Below are 23,794 nucleotides of genomic sequence, written 5' to 3'. Positions count from 1 at the left end.
TAGGAGGCTGAGGCAGGAGAATTGCCTGAACCCAGGAGGCGGAGGTTGCGGTGAGCCGAGATCACGCTATTGCACTCCAGCCTGGGTAACAAGAGTGAAACTCCGTTTAAAAAAAAAAAAAAAAAAAAAAAAGAATAAAAGAATAAGAATATCACAGAACCTATTTCCTTCTCTGAAGAATGTAAAAAAAAAAAAAAGAATAAGAATAAATTGCGATGTATCTTCCCATGTAATAAAATAAGGAATATTATCTATAATGTACTGGTAGGCAGCACTGAAATGGCTTCCAATGATCCCTGCCACTGATATTCAGGCCCTTGTATAACCCTCACACCCTGGGCATGGGCTGGGTCTAGTGACTGACTTCTAAGGAATAAAATGCAGCAACAGCGATGAGATGCCACTCGCAAAAATAGGTTACAAAAAGACTGTAACTTCCATTCTCTCTCTCTCTTCCTTAAAAGTAGGTTGCCATGTTGTAAGTAGCCTGTGAAGGGGTCCACATGGCAAATAACTGATATGTCAGCCAACAGCCAGCAAAGACCTAAGGCAAAGTCTCTCAGGATGCAGCTGCCTGTCATTACTAAACAGGCACCACAAAAAAATTTTAAAAAGAAAATAGGATACAACTACCCAATGCAATGTGCAATGTGGTTGCAATGTGTGATCCTCAATTGAATACTGATATCAGCTGCAAAAGACATTTTGAAGCCAACCAGGGAGATTTAAATATTGACTAGGATTAGATGAAATGAAAATCAGCCGGGCACATTGGCTCATGCCTATAATCCCAACACTTCGGATGGCCAAGGTGGGAGGATTGCTTGGGCCCAAGAGTTTGAGACCAGCCCAGGCAACATGGTAAAACCCCATCTCTACAAAAAATAAGAAAAACTAACCAGGCAGTGTGGCAAGTGCCTGTAGTCCCAGCTACTAGGGAGGCTTAGGTGAGAGGATCTGCCAGAGCCCAGAAGGGTGAGGCTATTGTGAGCCAAGATCACACCACTGTACTCCAGCCTGGGCAACAGAGCAAGACCCTGTCTCAAAATAAGAAAAAAAAATTAATGGAATACAAAGGTGGAGATCATTAGCTGAAAAAAATTAAGTTCAAAAAAGCATGATTATTATAGATCTCATTTTGCTAAAACAAAGCAAAACAAAACATTTTTCTGTGTGTATCAGTGTGCACATACAAGTGCATTAAAAAAGATAGCCTATCCTATAGCCCCGCAATTCCATTTTTAGGTGTATAGCCAAGAGAAATGAGCTCACATGCCCACTGAAAAACGTTCAGGAATGTTTATAGGCTGGGCACAGTGGCTCACACCTGTAATCCCAGCACTTTGGGAGGCCAAGGCAGGCGGATCGCCTGAGGTCGGGAGTTCAAGACCAGCCTGATCAACATGGAGAAACCTCATCTCTGCTAACAATACAAAATTAGCTGGGAGTGGTGGCACATGCCTGTAATCCCAGCTACTCAGGAGGCTGAGGCAGAAAAATCACTTGAACCTGGGATGCAGAGGTCGTGGTGAACGGAGATCGCGCCATTGCACTCCAGCCTGGGCAACAAGAGTGAAACTTCATCTCAAAAAAATAAAAATAAAGAATGTTTATAGTAATTTTATTCATTATAGGCAAAATTTGAATCATCCTAACTGTTCTTTAATGGATAAATTATAATATATTCTAATGACAGAATACTAAACAGCCATGAAAAAGAGCAAAGTCCTGAAAAATGCCACAAGGATAAATCTCAGAAATATAATGCTGTGGGAAAGAAGCCAGACGCAAAAGAGTACACACTGTATCATTCCTTTTATAATGAAGTTCAAGGAACTTCATTATAAAAGGAACATTATAAAAAGAACTTCATTATAAAAGCAACATTTAATCTATAGGAGTAAGAGTCTGAATGACTGTTACCTATGGGAGGCTGGATACTGACTGCAAAGGGGCATGAAGAAAACTTCTGGGGTGAGGATAAGGGCCCACATCTTGGTTTGGATGTGGTCATGGAGATATAGATACATAGGTATAAACGTAAAAGTTCAAGTTGTACATTTAATATGTGTGTACTTTATACAATTGAGTTATATCTCAAATTTTTAAATGTTTTTTAAGAAAAAATTCAGATGAATTACACCAGAAGTGTTAATAGTGTTCATTTCTGGGTAGTAAAGATATAATTTTGTCACTTATCTCTAGCTTCTTTTGTTTGTTTGTTTTGAGACGGAATCTTGCTCTGTCACCCAGGCTGGAGTGCAGTGGCACGATCTCTGCTCACTGCAACCTCCGCCTCCGGGTTCAAGAGATTCTCCTGCCTCAGGCTCATGAGTAGTTGGGATTATACGTGCACACCACCATGACTAGCTAATTTTTGTATTTTTAGTAGAGACGGGTTTCGCCATGTTGGCTAGGATAGTCTCGATCTCCTTACCTCATGATCTGCCAGCCTCGGCCTCCCAAAGTGCTGGGATTACAGGCATGAGCCACCACGCCCAGCCTTTTTTTTTTTTTGAGATGGAGTCTCACTCTGTTGCCCAGCCTGGAGTGCGGTGACATGATCTTGGCTCATTGCAACCTTCACTTACTGGATTCAAGTACTTCTCCTGCCACAGCCTCCCAAGTAGCTGGGACTGCAGGCATGCGCCTCCACGCCTGGCTAATTTTTTTTTTTAATTTTTAGTAGAGATGGCATTTCGCCATATTGGTCAGGCTGGTCTTGAACCCCTGATCTTGTCATCCACCCGCCTCAGCCTCCCAAAGTGCTGGGATTACAGGTGTGAGCCACCACGCCCGGCCTGTTATCTTCTAATTTTCTACAATACATCGGTACTGCTTCTGTAATAATAAGAGGTTATTTTTAAAACTTCATCCCAAATACTCCATACTTTTATTCATGCTGAGTCCAGGGAAAGTCAAGAAATGTACTTAACAGCATTATTCCTGACGGACAGAAGGGTGTGGCCACACATAATGCAAAGGAATGAAGTGCTAATCACTGTGGCATCCAGGTGTGGGGGACTTTCAAGGGATGTCCCAGAGTGCTGAGCCCATGGAAAGTCAAGGTGGACCAAAGTACCCAGCCCACGGGCTATAATGGAAAGAACCCACGAAGTAGGTCCTGAAGATCTGGGTATCTGAATCCAGACCCAAGCGCTAATTGTGGCCTTTAACAAGTCATTTAATTGCAGAAGTGGAAGGGACCTTAGAGGTCCTTCCATGGGTTAGTCACAGGGCGGACGCCAAAACCTAGGCCACTGACCCTGTGCAGGCTCTTTCCACTACATGCTGCTTCCCTGCTTATGATCTTCTTACCGAATAACAACTAACTTTGGTACGGCAATTTACATCTCATGAAGCACAAGTGTTCATCTTTAATTCTCACAGAACCTCTTGTTAAGCCAACATTGTTCTTTTCCATTTTTAAAAGTAAGAAACAGGTTGCGGGAGGCAGGGCTCGATGGCTCATGCCTGTAATTCCAGCACTTTCGGAGGCCACGGTGAGTGGATCACCTGAGGTCAGGAGTTTGAGACCAGCCTGGCCAACATGGTGAAACTACTTAAAATATAAAAATTAGCCGGGTGTTGTGGCATGCGCCTGTAGTCCCAACTACTCAGAAGGCTAAGGCACGAGAATTGCTTGAACCCGGAGGTAGAGATTGTGGTGAGGCAAAATTGCACCACTGCACTCCAGCTTAGATGACAGAGTGAGACCCTGTCTCAGAAAAAAAAGAAAGAAAGAAAGAAAAAGAAACAGGTTGTGGGGACTTGGTGGTGAAGGGAGGGGCAGGAGGTGAGGAAGGGTAGATGGAGAGTGAGGATGAAAGACTATACATTGGGTACGGTGTACACTCCTCGAGTGACGGGTGCACCAAAATCTCAGAAATCACCACTGCAGAACTTATCCATGTAACCAAAACCACCTGTTTCCCAAAAACTATTCAAATAAAATTAAAAAGTAATAACAAAAAGAAACTTGGCTCACACCTGTAATCCCAGCACTTTGGGAAGCCAAGGCAAGCGGATCACCTGAGGTCAGGAGTTTGAGACCACCCCGGCTAACATGGAGAAACCCTGACTCTATTAAAAATATAAAAATTAGCTGGGCATGCTGGTGGGCGCCTGTAGTCCCAGCCACTCAGGAGGCTGAGGCAGGAGAATCCCTTGAACCCAGGAGGCGGAGGTTGCAGTGAGCCAAGACTGCGCCACTACACTCCAGCCTGGGAGACAGAGTGAGACTCCAACTCAAAAAAAAACAAAAACAAAACAGGCCAGGTGCAGTGGCTTATGCCTGTAATCCCAACACTTTGGGAGGCCGAGGCAGGCGGATTACCTGAGGTTGGGAGCTTGAGACCAGTCTTACCAACATGGAGAAACCTCATCTCTACTAAAAATACAAAATTATGCAGGCATGGTGGCCCAAGCCTATAATCCCAGCTACTCGGGAGGATGAGGCAGGAGAATCACTTGAACTCGTGAGGCAGAGGTTGCTGTGAGCCAAGATCTTTAAAGCCATTATATTTAGCCTGGGCAACAAGAGCGAAACTCCGTCTTTAAAAAAAAAATTGTCACGCTCTCCCGGGCTGTGACTGATCCATGGCAGGCGAGGGACGGACATTCATGGTGAATGGGACCGCTCTTCTCATTATTTAAAAAAAAAAATTAACGGGATGTGATGATGTGTGCCTGTAGTCTCAGCTACTTGGGAGGCTGAGGCAGGAGAATCACTTGAGCCCCAGAGGCAAAGTGAGCTGAGATTGTGCCACTGCACTCCAGCTTGGCCACAGAATGAGACTGTCTCAAAAAAGAAAAAAAAAAAAAGCCGAGCAATCTCAACTGATTGCTCACAGTCAATTACAGATCAAACACCTTGTTCTACTCATTCCCCCTCCTCACACTGCAATTAACTAGTGTTAAAAAAAATTTTTTAAGTAAAAAATAAAAGTAAGAAACTGAGTTTCTGAGATACTAAATGGCCTGCCCACAACCAGCAAATGACAGAATTAAGACTTGCCCTCTGGTCTTCAGGCTCTAAATCCTGCATTCTTTCCAAGATGCCAGATGAGGCCTGTCTAGGACCGTGACAGTAACTGCACTCCTTACACCACACATGGAAGACCTTATTTGCAGGGAAGGGACAGAGGCCTCTCTGGACAGAGCATCCCTGAATGACACTTACTGGCGCTGACTTCAGGTCACTCAAGGAAAATCCCAGACTTCTCTGGCTGTGTTACCCCAGAAGCATATGAGAGTCCAGACCTGGGAAACCAATCTAGTCAAGGGTCTTCTAGGCCCATTTCCCAAACTGGTTGCAACCAGGTGGCTGCCAGCTCCCTCTGTCCTGTGACTACCCTCCTGATCCACGACAAGGGGCCACAGGTCTTCATCAGCCCACCTCCCTCCTCGCCAGGAGGCTTCTCTCCAAGGCCCTCTTCCTCACCCTTATTCAGTGCCTGCCTCTCCTGAGTACCCTCTTCCCTAGGACTCATACCCCTATAGCCACAAGAAGCAGAGTAAGAGGCACTGGTGGGCCCAAGGGGCAGCAGCTGTGAGCAGCTAGCACTATGCTGTCTTCAATATTTCATTCCCAAGGAGGTTGCAGGCACCATGCCCTCACCCTGAGCTAGATAGAAGTGGCTCAGATTCTTAAACTGAGAAGGGTGAGACTGAAGGGTGGGGCAGAGGCTAGTGGGAGCAAGTAGAAGGGTATCCAGTCTGCAGGCCAGATGTTGGCACCTCTTTGTTAGAGGGGGCTCTGATCTGGGCTCAGAGCAGGGATCCTGTGAGATAAAGGAACACACAAACTGCTGTGAACTAGAGGGGCAGAGAGGAGGAATCCAAACATAGTGCCTCACTCCCACTCCCTCCAGCTGTACATGCCAGGGTCAGTGTCTTCCCTCACGGCTCTGACCTTCTCAAGGCCACCCTCAGCCTCTTGTCAGCAGCCCCACCCTCCTAAAGGCCCAAGTCCCCTCTGCTCTAGCTGGCATATTTCAGCTGCCCCCACTTGGGGAACTCATTCCCCAAAGAGCTCCCACCACATGGGCCTGTAATCTGAGTCAAATATAGCAGAACCTCTTCCAGGGATCCCTACCCCCATCTTCATCTCTTTTCAGCTCAGCTTCCCTGGCTAACCTCTGATGTTTACAAAGCTTGTAAACGTGTGGGGGTGGAGGAAGGACTTGAACTGACCCCTTGGGCTGTGCTGTGATTCAGAGTCCTAAAGCTTTAGGAGTTTAGCAAGAGCAGTTCCTTGCTTCTAGTGAAGGAGACAAGGTGTAAAGTCTAAGCCAGCCCCCACATTCCCTGACCATCCTAGAGATCCTGCCACCAATACCCCTTCCTCCATATGGGGCAGCCCTAGAGTTCCATTCATGGCCCAGGCTCATTGCTCACTTCAATCCATTCTGTGGAACTGGAGTCGCCTATCATGTGCAGCAGCAGACCCAGAGGGGAAACTGGGATCTAAGAATAAAAGAAACATAAAGCACCTACTATGTGCTAGGCTGAGCTGGATTCTGGGCAGCAAGAGCATGAAGCCAAGCATTTCAGCCCTCTCACCTACCCCTCCTTCCCAGGAGGAACCCCCAAATGCACACAGCAGTCACACTATCTGTCCCAAAGTGAGCAAGACTTGGGTCTTGAACCCATAGCTGACTCCCCAGTCCCTCCAGAGGCCTGATTCAGGAAGGAGGGTGCAATCTTGCTGGGCACTGTCAGCAAGAAAGCCTTCAGACATATTTATAGCAAATGCTGCATCAGGGGATGGAATCTCAAAGTGCCTCAAAGCATCAAATAACACCATGAGCCCAGAGACAGAGGCCAGAAAAAGAAGACACTGCAGCAGGAGGGACTGAGGTTTGATGTTGGAGGAACTTCCCCCAGAGTAATATCTGGAATTGGCAATGGGGATTCCCTGTGGAAGCTACTTCCGCAGGATTTTCTCAGAAGATAAGAGGTAGGTATCTTTTTCTGGTCTAGGTAGAAAAGATATAAAGGGATGGACATGGTGATCCCTATCTTTGTAGTGCACAGACCTTCATACACCAGGGCCACTAAGCACAGTTGTGCAGATTATGCCTTGCTGAGGAGGCAAATGGAGATTGAAATCCAGCTCTAGATCAGTTACCTCCTGCTGCAGAGCAGTGTCCTTCACAGACTAGACAGAGTGGCTAGCAGGGGCCCTGCCAGATGTCCCAAGTCCTGACCACCTGAGGGTCTGAGGACAAGGTGAGCAGGGAGAAGGGATGAAGGTTGCCTGGGAAGCCATGGGGGCCTGTATGCTAGGGCTCAAGGCCCATTTGGGCCAAGCTAGGGGCCATAGCTCCCAGGAATGGATCCACGCTAGAGGGTCCTCTCAGCAGGTCACATCACAGAGAAGGGCTTAGGAGATGGCAGTTCTGGGGACCTGGAGGCTGGGCTGTGGCTCTAGCTCTGAAGTTCCTACCTTCTCTGCAAAGCAGCAGATGGAGAAGGGGCCTGTGGTCCAGCAGCTGGGGTGGAGATGAGAAAAGCAAGGGGTGTGGAACCGCCCCTGTGCATCTCAGATTTTCTGTGATAGGCTCATGGAGGAGTAATTTTTTTTTTTTCTTTTTTTGAGACAGAGACTCTGTTGCTCAAAGTCTGAAGTGTAGTGGTGCAATCTCAGCCTGCCTCCCAAGTTAAAACAATTCTCTGCCTCAGCCTCCCAAGTAGCTGGGACCACAGGCGCGCAGTACCATGCCCAGCTAATTCTTATATTTTTTGTAGAGACAAGATTTCACCATGTTGGCCAGGCTGGTCTTGAACTCCTAGCCTCAAGTGTTCTGCCCACCTCAGCCTCCAAAGTGCTGGGATTATAGGCGTGAACCTTGGTGCCAGCCTCAGAGAGAAGTAATTGATATTTCTATTTTAAAGTGGAAGGTGGGCCGGGCATGGTGGCTCATGCCTGTAATCTTGGCACTTTGGGAGGCTGAGGCAGGCAGATCACTTAAGGTCAGGAGTTGGAGACCAGCCTGCCTAACATGGTGAAACCCGTTTCTACTAAAAATACTAAAATTAGCCGGTCGTGGTGACGTGCCTGTAGTCCCAGCTACTTAGGAGGCTGAGGCAGGAGAATCGCTTGAATCCTTGAATCCGAGGCAGGAGAATGGCTTGAATCCTTGAATCCGGGAGGTGAAGGTTGCTGTGAGCCGAGATCGTGCCATTGCACTCCAGCCTGGGGGACAGAGTGAGATTCCGTCTCAAAAAATAATAATAATAAATAAATAAATAAAAATGAAGTGGAAGGTGGAGAGATAGTTTCTAGGCTATAGGTTCAGGCAGAGAATGTGGAAGGAGGGAAGGAGCGGGAAGCTAGGGACAACTGCTTAGCTGGGCCAACATCCCCTCTCCCCCCCACCTCCCTTATCCTATGGAAACTTAAGCTGCCTCGGGGCCCAGAGGAGCTAGTCCATTAGCTGTGGTCAGCAGGGGAGTGTAGGTGGGGAGGGCCCTCTCTCCCTCCAGGTCTTCTTGCCAAATGAAAGGCAAAGCGTTTGCTCCCTCTGTTAGTCAAAAAACAAAGCAAAACCGTAAAACACACACACGTAACCTCTTTCTCTCCTCTGAATGGTCGAAGCTGAGCAACTTGGGGGTGGGTAGGTGGTAGGGGCTCCTTGATCCACTAGACTAGACTATAGAGCCGGGGGGAGGTGCCTTCCTCAAGCACTTTCCAGGTTAAACCCAGCCTCAGGAGAAGCCTGGAGTGGAAAGAGAATTTACTCTCCCCCAACTTAGCTCCCTCAGAAATGGGGGCAAGTAGAGGGTCAGCTGAGCAGACGGGGAGGAACAGTCTCCTGAGACCCCAGGGATGGGAGGATTGAGGGGAGGGGTCCCGGGAACTCCCAGGGGAAGAGGATTAAAAGAAGGGCCGGGAAGAAGGGCGGGATGCCCTCCACTGGAAAGGGGAAAGAGTTCTAGTTTATGCTGAGAGGAAGCTGGGGACCTGGGTCTATCTGAGTCAGCTTGCCTGTGTCTCCAAGAGGGGGGTCCGTCGCTCCCCGCCCCCAGGCGCCGTCTTTGGTGTACAGAAGGGTCCAGCCTGGGGGCGTTGGGGGTGTGAAGGGACCAATGAGCGGTCGGTCCGCTCAGAAGGGTGCAGAGAGAGAGCCAACTGGGACTGCACACCCGCTCCCCCTTCCCCCGCCAGAACTTGGGCTTGTCCTGTTTGACGCGCCCGCAAAAGGGGCGGGAGGGGTACTGACCCGAGGAGCAGTCCTGCGACTCTGTACTCCCTGCTGCCCATTCCCGGTCAGGACGCTGCCCGGCTTAGCAGGGTTGCCCCTCGAGACCAGGATGGAGGTAGGGACGGGCTAGGGTCCCAGAGGGGTGCGGGTGTCTCGAAGGAGCCCCACGGGGTGGGGATAAGCAGAGCGCAGCCTGGGGTCTCCTACTGGGGGTCTGGAGCTGGGGCTGCAGTTACTGGAGAAAGGAGGGGGAGAGGGGTTCGTCCCGGGCTTGGGCGGTGTCTGTATCCGGGGGGCGCCCCCTCTCCCTGCTCTGGCCGGGGCAGCGCCGCCTGCTGGCAGGGCCGGACCCCGCGGCCCCGAGACCCGACTCCAGGCGGTGCCGCCACCTGGAGGGTGCGTGCAGCTGCCAGGCCAGCGAGTCCAGGGGGCGCTGCAGCCGGTCGGGAAGGAGCCGCGTCGCTTCGCCTCGCCCTTCCCCTTCGCGGAGCTGAGACCCGCGGCACCAGAACCTGGGAGAGAAGGGTGACGGGCAGAGACTCTGCGGGCGCGGGGCGACCCCGGCTGGGGTCTCCACAGGGATGCCGATCCCGCCGGAGACACAGGACCCAGCCCGGGAGGGGTGGATGGGAGCCTCAACGAGGGGGCAGGCGAGCCGAGCACCAACACTCTTGCTTTTCGGTCCTTTCCTCCGCCGAGGTCGGGGTCGCAGCCGCCGCCGGAGGATGGGCGCCTGGCGCACGGAGCAGGGCCGGGAGGGAGCAGAAGCTTCCGCCGAGAGCTCAGGTGCTGGGGCAGCCCTGGAGCTGTTCCCGCCCTTCTGCCAGCGGCGGCGGAAGCTCCAAAGTCCCTACCCTTTCTCAGGAGGACGTTAGGGAAGAAGCGGAGGGGCAGGGAAGCCGGGGAGCGAGGGTGCGACGTGGGGATGGAAGGATAGTGGGAAACACACGGAAAAACAGGACGGGGACCGTAGACAGGAGAGACGGAAGTGGAGAGGGGCTCGGCTGAAAGGCTGGGAGAGCCGGAGACTGACAGGGGCGGCGAGAAAGGAAGGGAGAGGGAGGGAGGAAAGAGGGAGGAGAAAGGGGGAGGGACCCAGGAGAGAGGGAAGGGTGCAGGCGGCGGAGCCGGGCGGGCGTGGGGCGAGGCCAGGCGTGCAGGCGGGAGCAGCGTGCAGAGCAGCGGCCGGGTTCTGCTCCCGCCTCGGAGCCCCTGGCCCGGGGGAGGGGGAGAGGCCGCTAGCCTGGTCTATGTCTTTTTCTGACTCCAGTGCAACCTTCCTGCTGAACGAGGTAAACGTGGCGGGGGGAAGGTCGTGGGAGGGGGTGTTCCCCAGTGGGTGGAAGGAGAGCCTCGCTCCAAGCTAGGAAGGGGGCACGCGTTTGGAGCTGGACCGATGGGGAGGGAGGGAAACCAGAGGAAGTGAGGCCAGGGGTGGAAGAGGCACCGGTTTAGAGAGGAGGGAGCGGCCAGAGCTGGCGGCTTCCTAGTACTGGGATAGGAAGGGAGGGGAGGACTGACTGGGGAGCCAGAAGAAGGGGCTAGATTACAAGAAGGGTTCTGCCAAGCTCCCCTGCTGCCCATCCCTGAGTTCCCTGGCAGGCTGCAGCCAGAATGGTAGGGGCCTTCACCTGGTCCAGATCTTAAAAACTGCTGGGAGCAGTCTTTAAGTCTTCCCAGAAGGCTTAGCTCCTGCCTCAGTTTCCCCATTCAGTGTCCAGGGACTGGGATCTGCCCAGCTTCCTGGTGCACTTAGAGGAGAAGCTAGAATATATTCTGAAACCTCCAAAGAACTCCAGCTCCCAAACCTGATTATTCAGGCTTTTCCTCTTATGTCTTGCTTCCATGACTTGGGTACCTGCCAGCTGCCAGTCTAACAACTCTCTCCTAGAAAGAATAAGCAGGAGGAGTCCTCTCCCCTGATCCATTATTGCCCTCAGCTCTCTCCCTTTATGCGCAACCATGAAAAAGAAAAGAGGTTCGGGGCTACATGGATACTGACAGGCACGTGCCTTGTCACAGGACAAGAAGTCACCAAGTTGGCATGAGAACTGCAGTAGGCAGGTGTGGGTGAGATGGGAAATGAAAGGGGCATTGGGTAGCAACCCAGAGATATGAGGAGAAGAAGGGAAGCTCTGAAGCTCCTGCAGGTCCCAGGGGATGGGCCCAGGTATGAGGAACTTGAACCCATCTCCTGGGGGTGGTTGGCGTGGCAACGCATGCCTCAGGAGCAGACTTAGACGCCTTTGTCACAGAGGATTACAAGGAGTGTGAGGAAGGAGTGCTGCCGATGGCAGATCCGCTGTCACCTACAGCCCCAGCACCTTCCGTGGGTGAGGAGAGTCCCAAAAGGAGAGGCCAGGAGAGTAGATGCAGGGACGGAAAGGGAAGCAGCTGCCTCCGCCGCTGCTTTCTTCATTAGAACCATCTCCTAGGAGAAGAGCACCTTGGGGAGTGTTACTCTTTGACACCTCTTCGGCCCCCTGAAAGACAGAAGGAATTGAAAAAGGATGAAAAGGGGGAATACAAGGAACACTGAGTAACTGGATAAGGGCGCAAAAGTGAGCAGTGTCTGGGAACTTCCAATACAGAAGAATTCAGTGTATGACCAGCACCCAACTGGTGCTGGACTCGGGAGAGGCAACTATGAAAGCTGACTGCCTCCCCCAATAGTGACGGTCCCTTCAGCCATAGGGGCAGCAACAAAGTTGTCTGTCAAACCCAGTGTGAGGAAGGTGCTGGGCAAGGCTGCTCTGGGCCACCCACAGTAGACAGACTAAATATGTCAGTCTTAAGATGAAGCCTCTTCTTTTTCTTGCCAAGAGAACACTGATAAGTGACTGTGGGAAGCCGCTTGGTTTTGGTGAGCTTTCTCTCTCCCATGCCCAGTGCCTTCTACCATAGGTCTTACTAAGCCATGTCAGGGTTTTGGATTTCTCATTCCCCTCAAGCCTAGGGAGGTAGAGGGATGAGCAGATTGCTGAACCCACCCTCCTGGATGTGAGAAATTGGTGTAACCCCTGTCTACTCACATTCTCCTGGTGGGGCACAAAGGCAGGCAGTCAAAAATCAAAGAAGGAATTTTGCTCAGGAGATGAAAAAAGGAGAGAGCTCAAATGGGTGGGTGTTTGGGGGAAGTTTCCTCAAGATAAGGGTTGGGCTCTCTTACCTCAAATCTCAGCGCTCCTATGAAGAAGACTGAGCAGTGTAGGGTGGTACAAGACCTCTGCTAAGGGGAGAATCTGGCCTTACCCTAGTAACTCCAAGGAGACAGGCCCTTTCCTCTTCCAACTCCAGTGTAGCCAGGATCCCACCCACCCTCTGGCTTCTTTCCCCCTCCCTTTAGGCTCACCTAAAACAGCCCCTTTCTGCCCCAGTTCCCACGGATGCCTTGGCACTGTCTGGCACAATCCTTGGCAGGGAAGTGAGGAAGGGAACCCCCGTGCTGGCGGGACTAAGACGAAATCTACCCGCGCAACAGGTGTGGGGAGGCCTATTCAGCTCACAGAAAGTTCTCCCCTTCTCAAGGGTTGGGCAACACCGCGTTTGCCGCAGCGACCCCGTACTAAGGGGGCTGGGCACCTGTTGGGCAGAAGCTGCCGTCCTGGCATTAGCCTGGGGGCGCCAAGCCCATTCCTCCCACGACCACTGCGGGGTTTGCTTTCGAAGCCTCCGGGACGCACCGGCCCAGACCCGAACTGCTGTCGCCTGGGACCTCTCCCCCGTGTGCCGCTAGTCCCCGAGTCTCTTCTGTCTCCTAGGGTCTCCCCATTTTCCTGTCTTCCCCGTTTTCCCTCTGCCTCTCTCTCTCCCGCTTTCTCGACACCTGCGCCCTCTCCAGTCTCCGCCCGGGTCGCGTCTCCCTCGCGGTCTCGGCGCTCCCTCCCTCCCCCGCCGCAGCCCTTTGTTTCCCGGCGGAGTAGTTCCTGGGTTGCCGAGCGTCTCTGTCTCCGCATCTCTCCTCGCCCCGCCTCCTCCCTGCCTGGATCCGCCCCGCCCGCAGCCTCTCCTCCCCTTCCTCCCAGTCGCCACGGCCCCGTAGGTGCTCGGGAACCCACCTTCCACCCAGCGCGGGTCCGCTCCCCTCTCCCGGCCGGGCCCGGGCTCCCCAGTGGCCGCCGCCCCCTCGCCGCCCCCGCCTGTTCCCAGGGAGGGGGTCAGGTGGGCGGGCACTATTGTTGTAGGAGCCGGCGCCAGATTCCTCAGCCGCGCTCGGGGTGGGACCGGCTGGGTTTGGGGGGGTGGGGTGGGGGGAGCGGTGATTTGAGCTCCGAGCAGCTGGTCTTTGCGGCTCGCTCCCTCCTTCGCGCTCTCTCGCTCTCCGCCGCCGCCCGCAGGGCTGCGGGGCTCGGTGGCATCTCCCGGGCGCGGCCCGCAGTCCTCGCCCCTGCCTCCGGGTCGCTCCCGCCCCCGGCACCGCTCGCTCCCCCCACCCGGACTCCCCCATGTATGACGACTCCTACGTGCCCGGGTTTGAGGACTCGGAGGCGGTGAGTGCCCACGGTGAGGGTGGGGGCGGGGAAGTTGGGGTGACACCTCCTCTCCCTTCAACCCTTCCCCCAGTTCAGGACTTTGAAAAACGCCTCAGTGGCAGGGCAGGGTGTGTAGGGGGACGCTCTAGGTATGTGGGGAGATGGATTTTCATGCCAAGGGCTCCCAGCGACCCAGACTCAGACCCTGAGGCATCGGGTGTGTGCAGAGAGGGGGCAGTGTAGGGGAAGGGCTCGAGCAGGTGGCTCCACGGCCCAGGAAAGAGGGGCGGGCGGGGGCGGGGGGGGCAGGGCTGAAGGCCGAGGGCACTGAGAATCTGGAGAGGGAACACGCCATGTCTGGAGTTCCAAATTCTGGATTTCTGGGGTCTGAATACAAACAGCTAGGAGAGCCGCGGAGGCTGTTGGGGAGGCAGACATTCCGGACCTCCTGTGCCTCAAGTAAACGACACATCAGGGAGCTGAGAGGACATCAGAGAGCCAGGGACCAGCCTCTTCAGACAGAGGAATCCTAAAACTTGAGGAGCTCCGTTATTCCCCTCCACCCCCTCCATCTCTGCGCATTGCCTCATCTCCTCACCCTTTCTCTAGCCCAGTTTCTCTCCCAGGCTGAAACCTGGGCACCCAGCACATGGGTGGGCCAGGTGACTGAGCCCCATCCATTCCTCAGCCCCCTGCTGAGGCTTGCTCTGAGCAGCGGGCATCCTGAGCTCCTGCCCAGCAGGGAGGGCCTGGAGGTGAAGCCAGAGGAGCTGAGGGCCTGGGGATGGAGAGGAAGCGCTTTGCTCAGAGAAACAGGCAACCGATAAATATTTAATTCTCCTCTTTGCTTTTATCTCCTGACCCACTGAGACAAATCAGCTCATTAAGCAGTGATTCCCGGAGCTCAGAGAGCAGGGAGAGTGCCTGGAAAGATGGGGCAAGAATGCCGAGCAGTTTCTCAGCCCCTTGGAGCTGCCAACTTTCCCTCACATGTCCTGTAAGAAGGCCTCCTTAGGAGAGGACCACTAGATGGCTTGGAAGGGCCCCTGATAGATGTGGAGGTTGGGGCACCCCTGGGTGGGAAAGGGGAGTATGTTCAAGTCTTCTCCCATTGCTTACTGCCAGGCCCAGGATAGATGAGTGCTGATGCTCAGAATAGGCAACTGTCCGTTTCTGGGACTGAACTCTTTCGGGGCCCAATTCTTCTTGGGGCCTCTGGGACTAATTACATGGCTGCCAGAGCAGGTGATTTTTAAGGCTCTGGTGGACACCTCTTTATGACAGTTGAAGGGACAGCTGGCATAGCCCAGGGTGCCAAGGTGAGCTTGAGAACAAACCTCTCTATGGGGCTGGAGGGCCCTAGGAGGTTCTTCCCTTCCCTGATGAGAAGCAAGAGCGATTGCAAGGAACAGACTGACATGTGGATGGTGTTGGAGGGCAGCCTGCTGACCCATTGCTCCCTCCCATCTCTCTCTGGCTTCTGATCACCCTCCCCCACTTCCCTTTCTCTTGCTTGGCTCCTTGCTCTCCCTGAGGCCCCCTCTGAAGCAGTAGGAGGGAGATCAGGCTCTAAATAAATCCAACGGCTCATCTCCCTCCTCTCCTTCCCCCGTGCCAGGCAAGAGAGGAGCTGCAGCCTGCCCACACACTCACTAGGCAAGGGGGGCACCACCAGGGCACTGTGCCAACTCCTGGAAGCTCCAAAGTACCGAGAATCTGGCTATTTTGGCGTAGCAGGGTATAGGAAAGGTAGGACCCTAGATCATGCTTAGCAGGGCAGTCCTGGCCTCCCCAAGTCATATCAGAGCACAAGAGATGGATGAGCCCGGAGGACTTGGGAGTAATGGAGAAGGGGTTTCATTCTGAGCCCATTCATTAAATATTTAGGGAGAGATCCTTCGATCCCCATCCCAAGGTGAGAGGTCAGGTAACCCAGATGCCCCAGGTGTTAAGATTACTAAATTGGGCCAGGTGCGGTGGCTCACACCTGTAATCCCAGCACTTTGCATGGCCAAGGCAGGCAGATCACTTGAGGTCAGGAATTTGAGACCAGCCTGGCCAATATGGAGAAACCCCATGTCTACTAAAAATACAAAAATTAGCCAGGCATGGTGGCACATGCCTGTAGTCCCAGCTACTCGGGAGGCTGGGGCAGGAGAATCGTTTGAACCCAGGAGGCACAGTTTGCAGTGAGTCAAGATTGCACCATTGCACTCCAGCCTGGGCGTCACACCGAGACTCCATCTCAAATAAAAAAAAAAAAAAAAAAAAAAAAAAAAAAAAAAAAGACTACTAAATTAAACCAGGCATAGAGGCTCATACCTTTAATACCAGTGCTTTGGGAGGCTGAGGTAGGAAGATGGCTTAAGCCCAGCAGTTTGAGACCAGCCTAGGCAACATAGCAAGATCCTGTCTCTACAGAAAAGTAGTAGGCATGGTAGTGCATGCCTGTAGTCCTAGCTACTCAGGAGACAGGGGAGCGCTTGAGCCCAGGAGTTCAAGGCTGTGGCGAGCCATGATTACGCACTCCAGCCTGGGCAATAGAGCAAGACCTGTCTATAAGTAAATACATAAAATAATAAAAATAAAGATTACTAAATTGGGTTGAGAGCCTGGAGCACAGGCAGAAAAGGTCAGACTCCTCTTCGAGCACAGTGCTGGGCCTCTGGGAGGTACCCGATATATCTATACCAAAGTAAGTGGTCATCTGCCTTGCCTCCTGCCTCCCAGTCTGTTGGCTCTGTCTGGTGCCTTCAGACAGCAACACCCCACAGAGGTTTTTCTTGTGTCCTAAGACCCCTGGGAAGGAGGTCCCTCACCCTGTGCAAAGATCCTTTCTGCGGCTCAACCTCCACTTACACTCTGCTTCCTAGCCTCATTTTGTTCAGAGAGATGAGGAACAGCCGGCAGACTCTTTTACTCTATTGTAAAATGAAAGATCTTTCTCCCTTGTGCTATCTTCAGGCATTTGGTCTGCTATAGACACTGTTTTTAGCCTAAGGCTCAAGGCCCTGGGCTGACCCCCAGCTGAACAGCCCTCTTGCCCAAGGCAGGGTGGGGGGTAGACGGCATGGTGGACAGCAGGTGTGTGATTTTTGCCTTCTCCTCTGAGAGTCTGGCCTCTGCTGTCTTCCGTAGGTGGTCATGCACAGTGAGCCTGAGAGAATGTCCCTCCACCTGAAGAACATTCTAAAGCCCCCTCCCCTATACACACATACACTCCTTCATGAACCCTGGATCTAGGCTTATCTCTTCTCCCTGCAACTGGCACCTCAGAATTGTGGGAAGTATCAGTTGAGGCTTCTGCCCACAGAGAGGGAAAACTGAGGCACAAAATGAAAGATTCCCTTTCCCTAGACAGGGAGAAACCCAGACACCCTATCCTCTGTGCTCTCATCTCAAAGTCCAGCGTCTCTCATTCATTTGTGCCTCTCCCTCATGGCCTTGAAGCTGAGCCCTGTCACCCTCAGCTGCACCCTCGTTGCCCAAGACCTTTCCTATGGGCAGGACTCAGAGACTCTCCTTGCTCATGTTACCCCCTCCCCATATTCCTGGGGTCCCGCTCTGTAGCTGGGTTGCCTGGCACTAGCATAGCCTTCTTTGAGGGCTCAATATCCCCTGGGCCTGGGTAAAGAGTGGGGAGATGTAGGCCAAGTGGTAGGTGTGGCCCAGCCCCACCTGCACCCAGGGAGACAGCTTTGTGTTCTTCTCAGTCTGTGTCTTGTTTGCTGCCCACACCTGGCCAGTTGCCCCAGCAGGTGTGGGAGGAAAGAAAGTACAGGGTAGGGAGAGCAAAGGGGAGGTAACTTCTAGGAGTTGGCAGCTTTGTGTCCTTCTTTCACCCTGGTAGGTAAGGGCTCACCATTTGGGAGCCTTCAGACCCTTGTTGGAGTAGGGAGTGGGATCTTAGGGGGGCAGATGGCTGGAGCCTGACGCTCGGGACTGATGCTGTGCCAACCAGCGTCTCTTGACTGTTGCGGCTGGCTGGACTCCTGCCAGGCATCTTAAAGCGATGCTGTCCAGGCTGCTTTGCAGGCTGCTGTGAACAAGAGGGCTGGGTCTCCTGGATCCAGAATCATCTCTAATATATCATCTTCAGCACACCTCCCTTCCCTCTGGCTCAGAGGACATGTTAGAAGGGAGAAAAGGGAAGAAAGAGAAATGAAGGCTCTATTCAAAGCTGCAGTATTAATAGGCTTGGGGGAGGAGGGGCCCAGATCTTTGCACCTATAGATTGAGCCAGCTTTCTTGCAGCCTCAGAGGCACTGGGGCCCTTCTCAGGGGATAGGAGGGGCCCCAGGGACCCAGCCACCTCCTTGGAGATGGAGAGACTGGGGGCAGTAGAGGCAACACTGTAAGGTGAGGAGGGTGCCTCTGTAGCATCCTTTATGCCAGAACCTGGGAGTCACAGCCTCTTTCCCAACCCAGGGTTCAGCCGACTCCTACACCAGCCGCCCATCTCTGGACTCAGACGTCTCGCTGGAGGAAGACCGGGAGAGTGCCCGGCGTGAAGTGGAGAGCCAGGCTCAGCAGCAGCTTGAAAGGGCCAAGGTATACTTGGGCATGGGGCAAGACGGGAGGCCAAGCTAGGTAGAAACCTGCACTGGGTCCTAAGTCCCAAGGGGTCCTTGGGCAGGATGTCCTTGAGTGTGAGAGGGTGTGTGTGACAGGCAGAGGCCGTGGCCTTCTGCTGTTGGGACACTGAGGCTGGAAAGGGCGCTCCGAGGCTTCTCTCATTTGCACTAATGGCCAAATTCTCCAGCACAAACCTGTGGCGTTTGCGGTGAGAACCAATGTCAGCTACTGTGGTGTACTGGATGAGGAGTGCCCAGTCCAGGGCTCTGGAGTCAACTTTGAGGCCAAAGATTTTCTGCACATTAAAGAGGTGATCAACCCCCCTGCTTCCAGAAGCCTCTGACACTTCATTTTCTTGCTCTTGCCCCCAGATCCCAGTGCTTCTTACTTCAATCCTCAGTCTTAATTCCCCTAGCTAATCAGCTCCTCCTTAACACACACCTGTCCACCTCTCATATCTAAGACCTCATCCCCAGAATCTCCATCCTTCTGAGACCTGGCTTGGGCCTCAGTTTCCATGTCTGTCAAGTGAGCAGTTAGATTAGCTGCCTCCGAGGTCCCCTGTGACAGCTGTAGTGCCTCACTCAGAAATCCTGGGTGGCCCGAACTTGGCTGCCCTTGCCCCTTCTGCTCACTGCCCCTTGCGCTGCATTCGTCAGACCAGCTCAGTGACTGACTGCCTCCCTGGCTCCTTCACATTGAAGAGCCAGGACTGGGGCGGGGCGCTCCTCTCATTGTCCCTTCCTGCTCCACCTATCCCCAGAAGTACAGCAATGATTGGTGGATCGGGCGGCTAGTGAAAGAGGGCGGAGACATCGCCTTCATCCCCAGCCCCCAGCGCCTGGAGAGCATCCGGCTCAAACAGGAGCAGAAGGCCAGGTGAGAATTGGGCTGTGATAGTAAACACACCCCAAACACGTGCACTGTACCCACACACACGTCACCGTGCATGCCACACACGTGCATATCCCCGAAATATACACACACATATGCCCAGCTCTATGCACTCACACTAATCTACAAACACACATGATGCACATATATGGCATGTACACCTGTTTCACTAGATAAAGCCTATGGAAATGTGTACAATTATTAAATAATGCATAGAACATACATACACAGAAACACATTCTTCTCTCCCTCTCTCTCGCCTCCCTTTCTTTTCAGGAGATCCGGGAACCCTTCCAGCCTTAGTGACATTGGCAACCGACGCTCTCCTCCACCGTCTCTAGGTAGCCTCCCCCCAACCCACCCATTTTGGGTAGGTGGGTAACTAAGACACAGGGAAAGGAGGGATTCTGCCCTAGTGAACTTGTGGGAAGGGGTTGGTGAGGGATGGGGAGGGGTGGGGAGAAGCCAGTACCTGCTCTGGGGATGGCGATACCATGCCCCCAGGGACCTTTCCCCCTTCACCAACTTTAATCTTGTATTTCCTTTTCCAAAAAGCCAAGCAGAAGCAAAAGCAGGTGAGTCAAGGAAGGGACCTGGGCTGGGGGACTCATGGCCTATGGCTCTGGGGACAGTGGTCTACGCGGTCATTGTTGGAGGGCAGAACAGAGAGGGGAGGGAGCCCAGAACCTCTGGATCTGCCCCGACATCAACCAGGCATGAGGCAGGCACCAGGGCCATGGTTTCTACTCACCTCTTGTCCGTTCTACAGGCAGAACATGTTCCCCCATACGACGTGGTGCCCTCCATGCGGCCTGTGGTGCTGGTGGGACCCTCTCTAAAAGGTTATGAGGTGAGAGGTCCTTGACCCCAAAGAGTCACCTCTACCAAGCCTGCCACAGGAAGACCCTAGGGAAAGTGGAAGGGGTGTGTGTCTTCCCTCCAGGGTCTGCGTGTGGAGGGCATAGACTCTGGGGCCCTGCATGGAGATGCTGCCTCCCTCCAAAAGGGCCCTTTATCAGTGCCGTGTCCTCCCCCCAGGTCACAGACATGATGCAGAAGGCTCTCTTCGATTTCCTCAAACATAGATTTGATGGCAGGTAAGCCACACACTGGCTTGGGGTGGCCTACTTCCAGATGCCTGTAGCAAGTCTTCTCTGAGAGGAGAGTTAGTGGGAGCTGGGTAAGGAGAGGCTGAGGCTTCAGGTTTAGAAGCAAGCTGGGATTCTCCACCCCCACGCCAGGATCTCCATCACCCGAGTCACAGCCGACCTCTCCCTGGCAAAGCGATCTGTGCTCAATAATCCTGGCAAGAGGACCATCATTGAGCGCTCCTCCGCCCGCTCCAGCATCGGTGAGAAGTCCCCACCGCCTGCTTCTGTGCCCACTCAAGCACCAGTGAGAACCTTCCTCCTTTTTTTCTTTTTCTTTCTTTTTTTTTGAGATGGAGTCTTGCTCTGTTGCCCAGGCCAGAGTGCAATGGTGAGATCTTAGCTCACTGTGACCTCTACCTCCTGAGTTCAAGCAATCCTCCCCACCCAGCTGGGACTACAGGCACCCACCACCACACCCGGCCAATTTTTGTATTTTTAGTAGAGACAGGGTTTCACCATATTGGCCAGGCTGGTCTCAAACTCCTGACCTCAAGTGATCAGCCTACCTTGGTCTCCCAAAGTGCTGGGATTACAGGCGTGAGCCACCGTGCCCGGCTCCTCTTCCCTTTTCTCTTCCTTACCTCCTTGTCTTTCTGCCCAACTTTTCTCCCTGACCCCAGGATAGGCAGGAACACACCCCTCCTCCTCAATTCCCCTTCCTCTGCCTGTCCAGGCTTTGATGAGTGCCCTTTTTCTCCAACTCCTTCCTGTCCACCATTTGGGAGCCCTCAAAGCCTGCTGGAGTGAGCAGTGGGCAGAGCTCCCGGTGAGCACTGCTGCTGCCTCCCTCCATAGCGGAAGTGCAGAGTGAGATCGAGCGCATATTTGAGCTGGCCAAATCCCTGCAGCTAGTAGTGTTGGACGCTGACACCATCAACCACCCAGCACAGCTGGCCAAGACCTCGCTGGCCCCAATCATCGTCTTTGTCAAGGTGTCCTCACCAAAGGTAAGTCAGCTGGGGTCATGGAGGAGGCCCACAGGGCTGCCCCGCTAGAATGTGGCATGACTCTACTTGGTCCGTGCCTGGGGCACCTGAGTTCCCTTTTCCTGCTGCCCTTAACACAACTCTGAGTCATCCTCACCTGCTACTGATGCCACAAGTGGAGAAAGTGCCTCGCTCTGCCCAGGCTCAGCTCTGCCAGAGTCCCCAGAGACTCCAGGCCTAGCTCTACCCTCCCCGCTCAGGTACTCCAGCGTCTCATCCGCTCCCGGGGGAAGTCACAGATGAAGCACCTGACCGTACAGATGATGGCATATGATAAGCTGGTTCAGTGCCCACCAGTGAGTGCCTGGGTCAGCTGCTCCTGTGCCCACTCCTCCAGGGCTGCGGCCGTGATAGAGATGGGTGGGGGGGCTGCTGCTGAGGGGAAACCAGCGTTGTGCCTTCCTCCCCCTCCCCAGGAGTCATTTGATGTGATTCTGGATGAGAACCAACTGGAGGATGCCTGTGAGCACCTGGCCGAGTACCTAGAGGTTTACTGGCGGGCCACGCACCACCCAGCCCCTGGCCCCGGACTTCTGGGTCCTCCCAGCGCCATCCCTGGACTTCAGGTAACCATTTCCAGTGGGCGGAGATGCTCAAGCTAAGCCAGCCAAAGCACTGCCCCTCCCTGCCCAGAGGACTGTCCTTGGCCTCCAGTTCAGCATGCCAGAGGATTGTAGAACTCTCAGCTCTGCTGTACAGAGCTAGTGCAGATGGGCAAAGGAACTTCCTGAGGAGAGAAGGAATCAATCAATGAGATGGATAAATCAGAGATTACTTTCCTAGGGGTCAAGAGAAACACAATCTCCAAGTCCTTCTCCCAGGCTGCCTTGAAGGCAGAGCCTGAATTTTGCAGGAGTCAAAGCTCAGTTTTCTTTCTCTGAAGAGGAAAAATCCTCCCGCATGTTTCTCCCTTGCACTATTTCCTGTACTGGGGAATTGAGAATTGAGGGGGAAAGAATCTCCCACCCCACCAGAGGATAAGGTGAGGTCTGTAGTGCCTCACTCAGAGCTGTTGTGTGGCCCCCAGAACCAGCAGCTGCTAGGGGAGCGTGGCGAGGAGCACTCCCCCCTCGAGCGGGACAGCTTGATGCCCTCTGATGAGGCCAGCGAGAGCTCCCGCCAAGCCTGGACAGGATCCTCACAGCGTAGCTCCCGCCACCTGGAGGAGGACTATGCAGATGCCTACCAGGACCTGTACCAGCCTCACCGCCAACACACCTCGGGGCTGCCTAGTGCTAACGGGCATGACCCCCAAGACCGGCTTCTAGCCCAGGACTCGGAGCACAACCACAATGACCGGAACTGGCAGCGCAACCGGCCTTGGCCCAAGGATAGCTACTGACAGCCTCCTGCTGCCCTACCCCAGCAGGCACAGGCACAGCTGGCTGGGGGACCCACTCCAGGCAGGGTGGCATTAGACTGGCATTAGGCTGGCACTAGGCTCAGCCTCCAAAACCCCCTGCCCAGCCCCAGCTTCAGGGCTGCCTGTGGCCCCAAGGTTCTGGGAAAGCAGGGGCCCCCCTTACCTCCTGGGCAGTGACCCTCACTAGGCTCCCATTCCAGGTACTAGCTGTGTGTTCTGCACCCCTGGCACCTTCTTCTCCTCCCACATAGGGAGCTGCCCCACTGGGCAGTACCCTCAGGCCAGGATCCCCTTAGCAGGGGCCTTCCCACCAGACTCAGGGAAGGGATGCCCCATCAAAGTGACGAGGGTGGGGTGTGGGCACCATGGCATGAGGAAGAAACAGTGTCCCGGAGCAGGCACAAGTCCTGACAGTCAAGGGACTCAGGGGCTGTGCTTTGGCATCTGAGGGCCTCCAGTCACCTCACTGCCACACATTAGAAATGAGACAATCAAAGCCCCCAGGGTGGCATGCCCATCCATCTGCTGGGGTGGGGCATCCACATCCAAGACTGGAGCAGCAGGCTGGCCAGGCTCGGGCCAGAGAGAGCTGACAGCTGAAGCTCTTGGAGGAAAGGGCTCTCCTCACCCAGGAAGCATCTTAACATGTGACAGGACCAGGGACCAGGAGCATGGTGAAGCCAAGTGGCAGACGGGAGCCCACCTGGATGGATGTTTGGGGAAGGAGGGCGCGTGTAGCAGAGAACTTATGAAACAGCTTCGGGGGCCTCCTTGCCTTTCTCATTCTTTTGCCCTGCATCCTGTCATTTCTGTTCTTGTCCCTCATACATCCTGGGAGAACCGAGCTCCAGACTTTGTTCCCTGACTCCTAGCTGCCGCTTGTTAGGTTAGGGTTAGATGGGGAGAGACGGGGCACAGAGGACCTGTGTCCCCGGCCACTCTCGCCTATGGCTCTAGTGTGTGACCTACAGAGCATGCTCCACAAGCCCATGCCTCACCTCACTGCCATCACTAATAAACACCATGCACAGATTCTGTTGTCTGCGGTGCACGTGGCCGGGTTCCTTACCAAATAGCCCAAGTCTGGAGGAGGGAAAGAAGTGTTCGGGCCACCCTTCTCTGAGATCCGTTGAGCAGGAAGGGA

General features: G+C 53.8%; 1 protein-coding gene and 1 pseudogene across 5 annotated transcripts; one reads left to right on the top strand and one right to left on the bottom strand.

Moving 5' to 3' along the window:
• LOC116554773 overlaps positions 1-7,545 on the bottom strand; it is a 12,477-nt pseudogene extending 4,932 nt beyond the window's left edge.
• A 1,533-nt stretch (positions 7,546-9,078) lies between these two features.
• On the top strand, positions 9,079-23,681 carry CACNB3 (calcium voltage-gated channel auxiliary subunit beta 3). 5 transcript variants are annotated; one of them, XM_032294882.1, is made up of 13 exons: positions 9,079-9,324; positions 18,110-18,232; positions 18,444-18,566; positions 19,020-19,135; positions 19,427-19,491; positions 19,706-19,725; positions 19,920-20,000; positions 20,189-20,247; positions 20,392-20,501; positions 21,097-21,248; positions 21,488-21,583; positions 21,704-21,853; positions 22,315-23,681. In XM_032294882.1, the coding sequence occupies exons 1-13, from the start codon at positions 9,094-9,096 to the stop codon at positions 22,627-22,629; spliced, it is 1,641 nt and encodes a 546-aa protein (XP_032150773.1). In that variant the 5' UTR covers positions 9,079-9,093; the 3' UTR covers positions 22,630-23,681. The 5 variants fall into 5 exon arrangements, with proteins under 5 accessions (XP_032150773.1, XP_032150781.1, XP_032150779.1 ...); XM_032294890.1 differs by lacking the exon at positions 9,079-9,324 and adding an exon at positions 10,323-10,501; XM_032294888.1 differs by lacking the exon at positions 9,079-9,324 and adding an exon at positions 10,536-13,699.
• The last annotated feature ends 113 nt before the right edge of the window (positions 23,682-23,794 follow it).

The sequence above is a fragment of the Sapajus apella genome, unplaced genomic scaffold (genome assembly GCF_009761245.1).
Source record: "Sapajus apella isolate SASKATOON/1434 unplaced genomic scaffold, GSC_monkey_1.0 scaffold2, whole genome shotgun sequence".
NCBI lineage: Eukaryota > Metazoa > Chordata > Mammalia > Primates > Cebidae > Sapajus > Sapajus apella.
The sequence above is the reverse complement of the archived record's forward strand: the minus strand, read 5'-3'. Positions and strand labels throughout refer to the sequence as shown.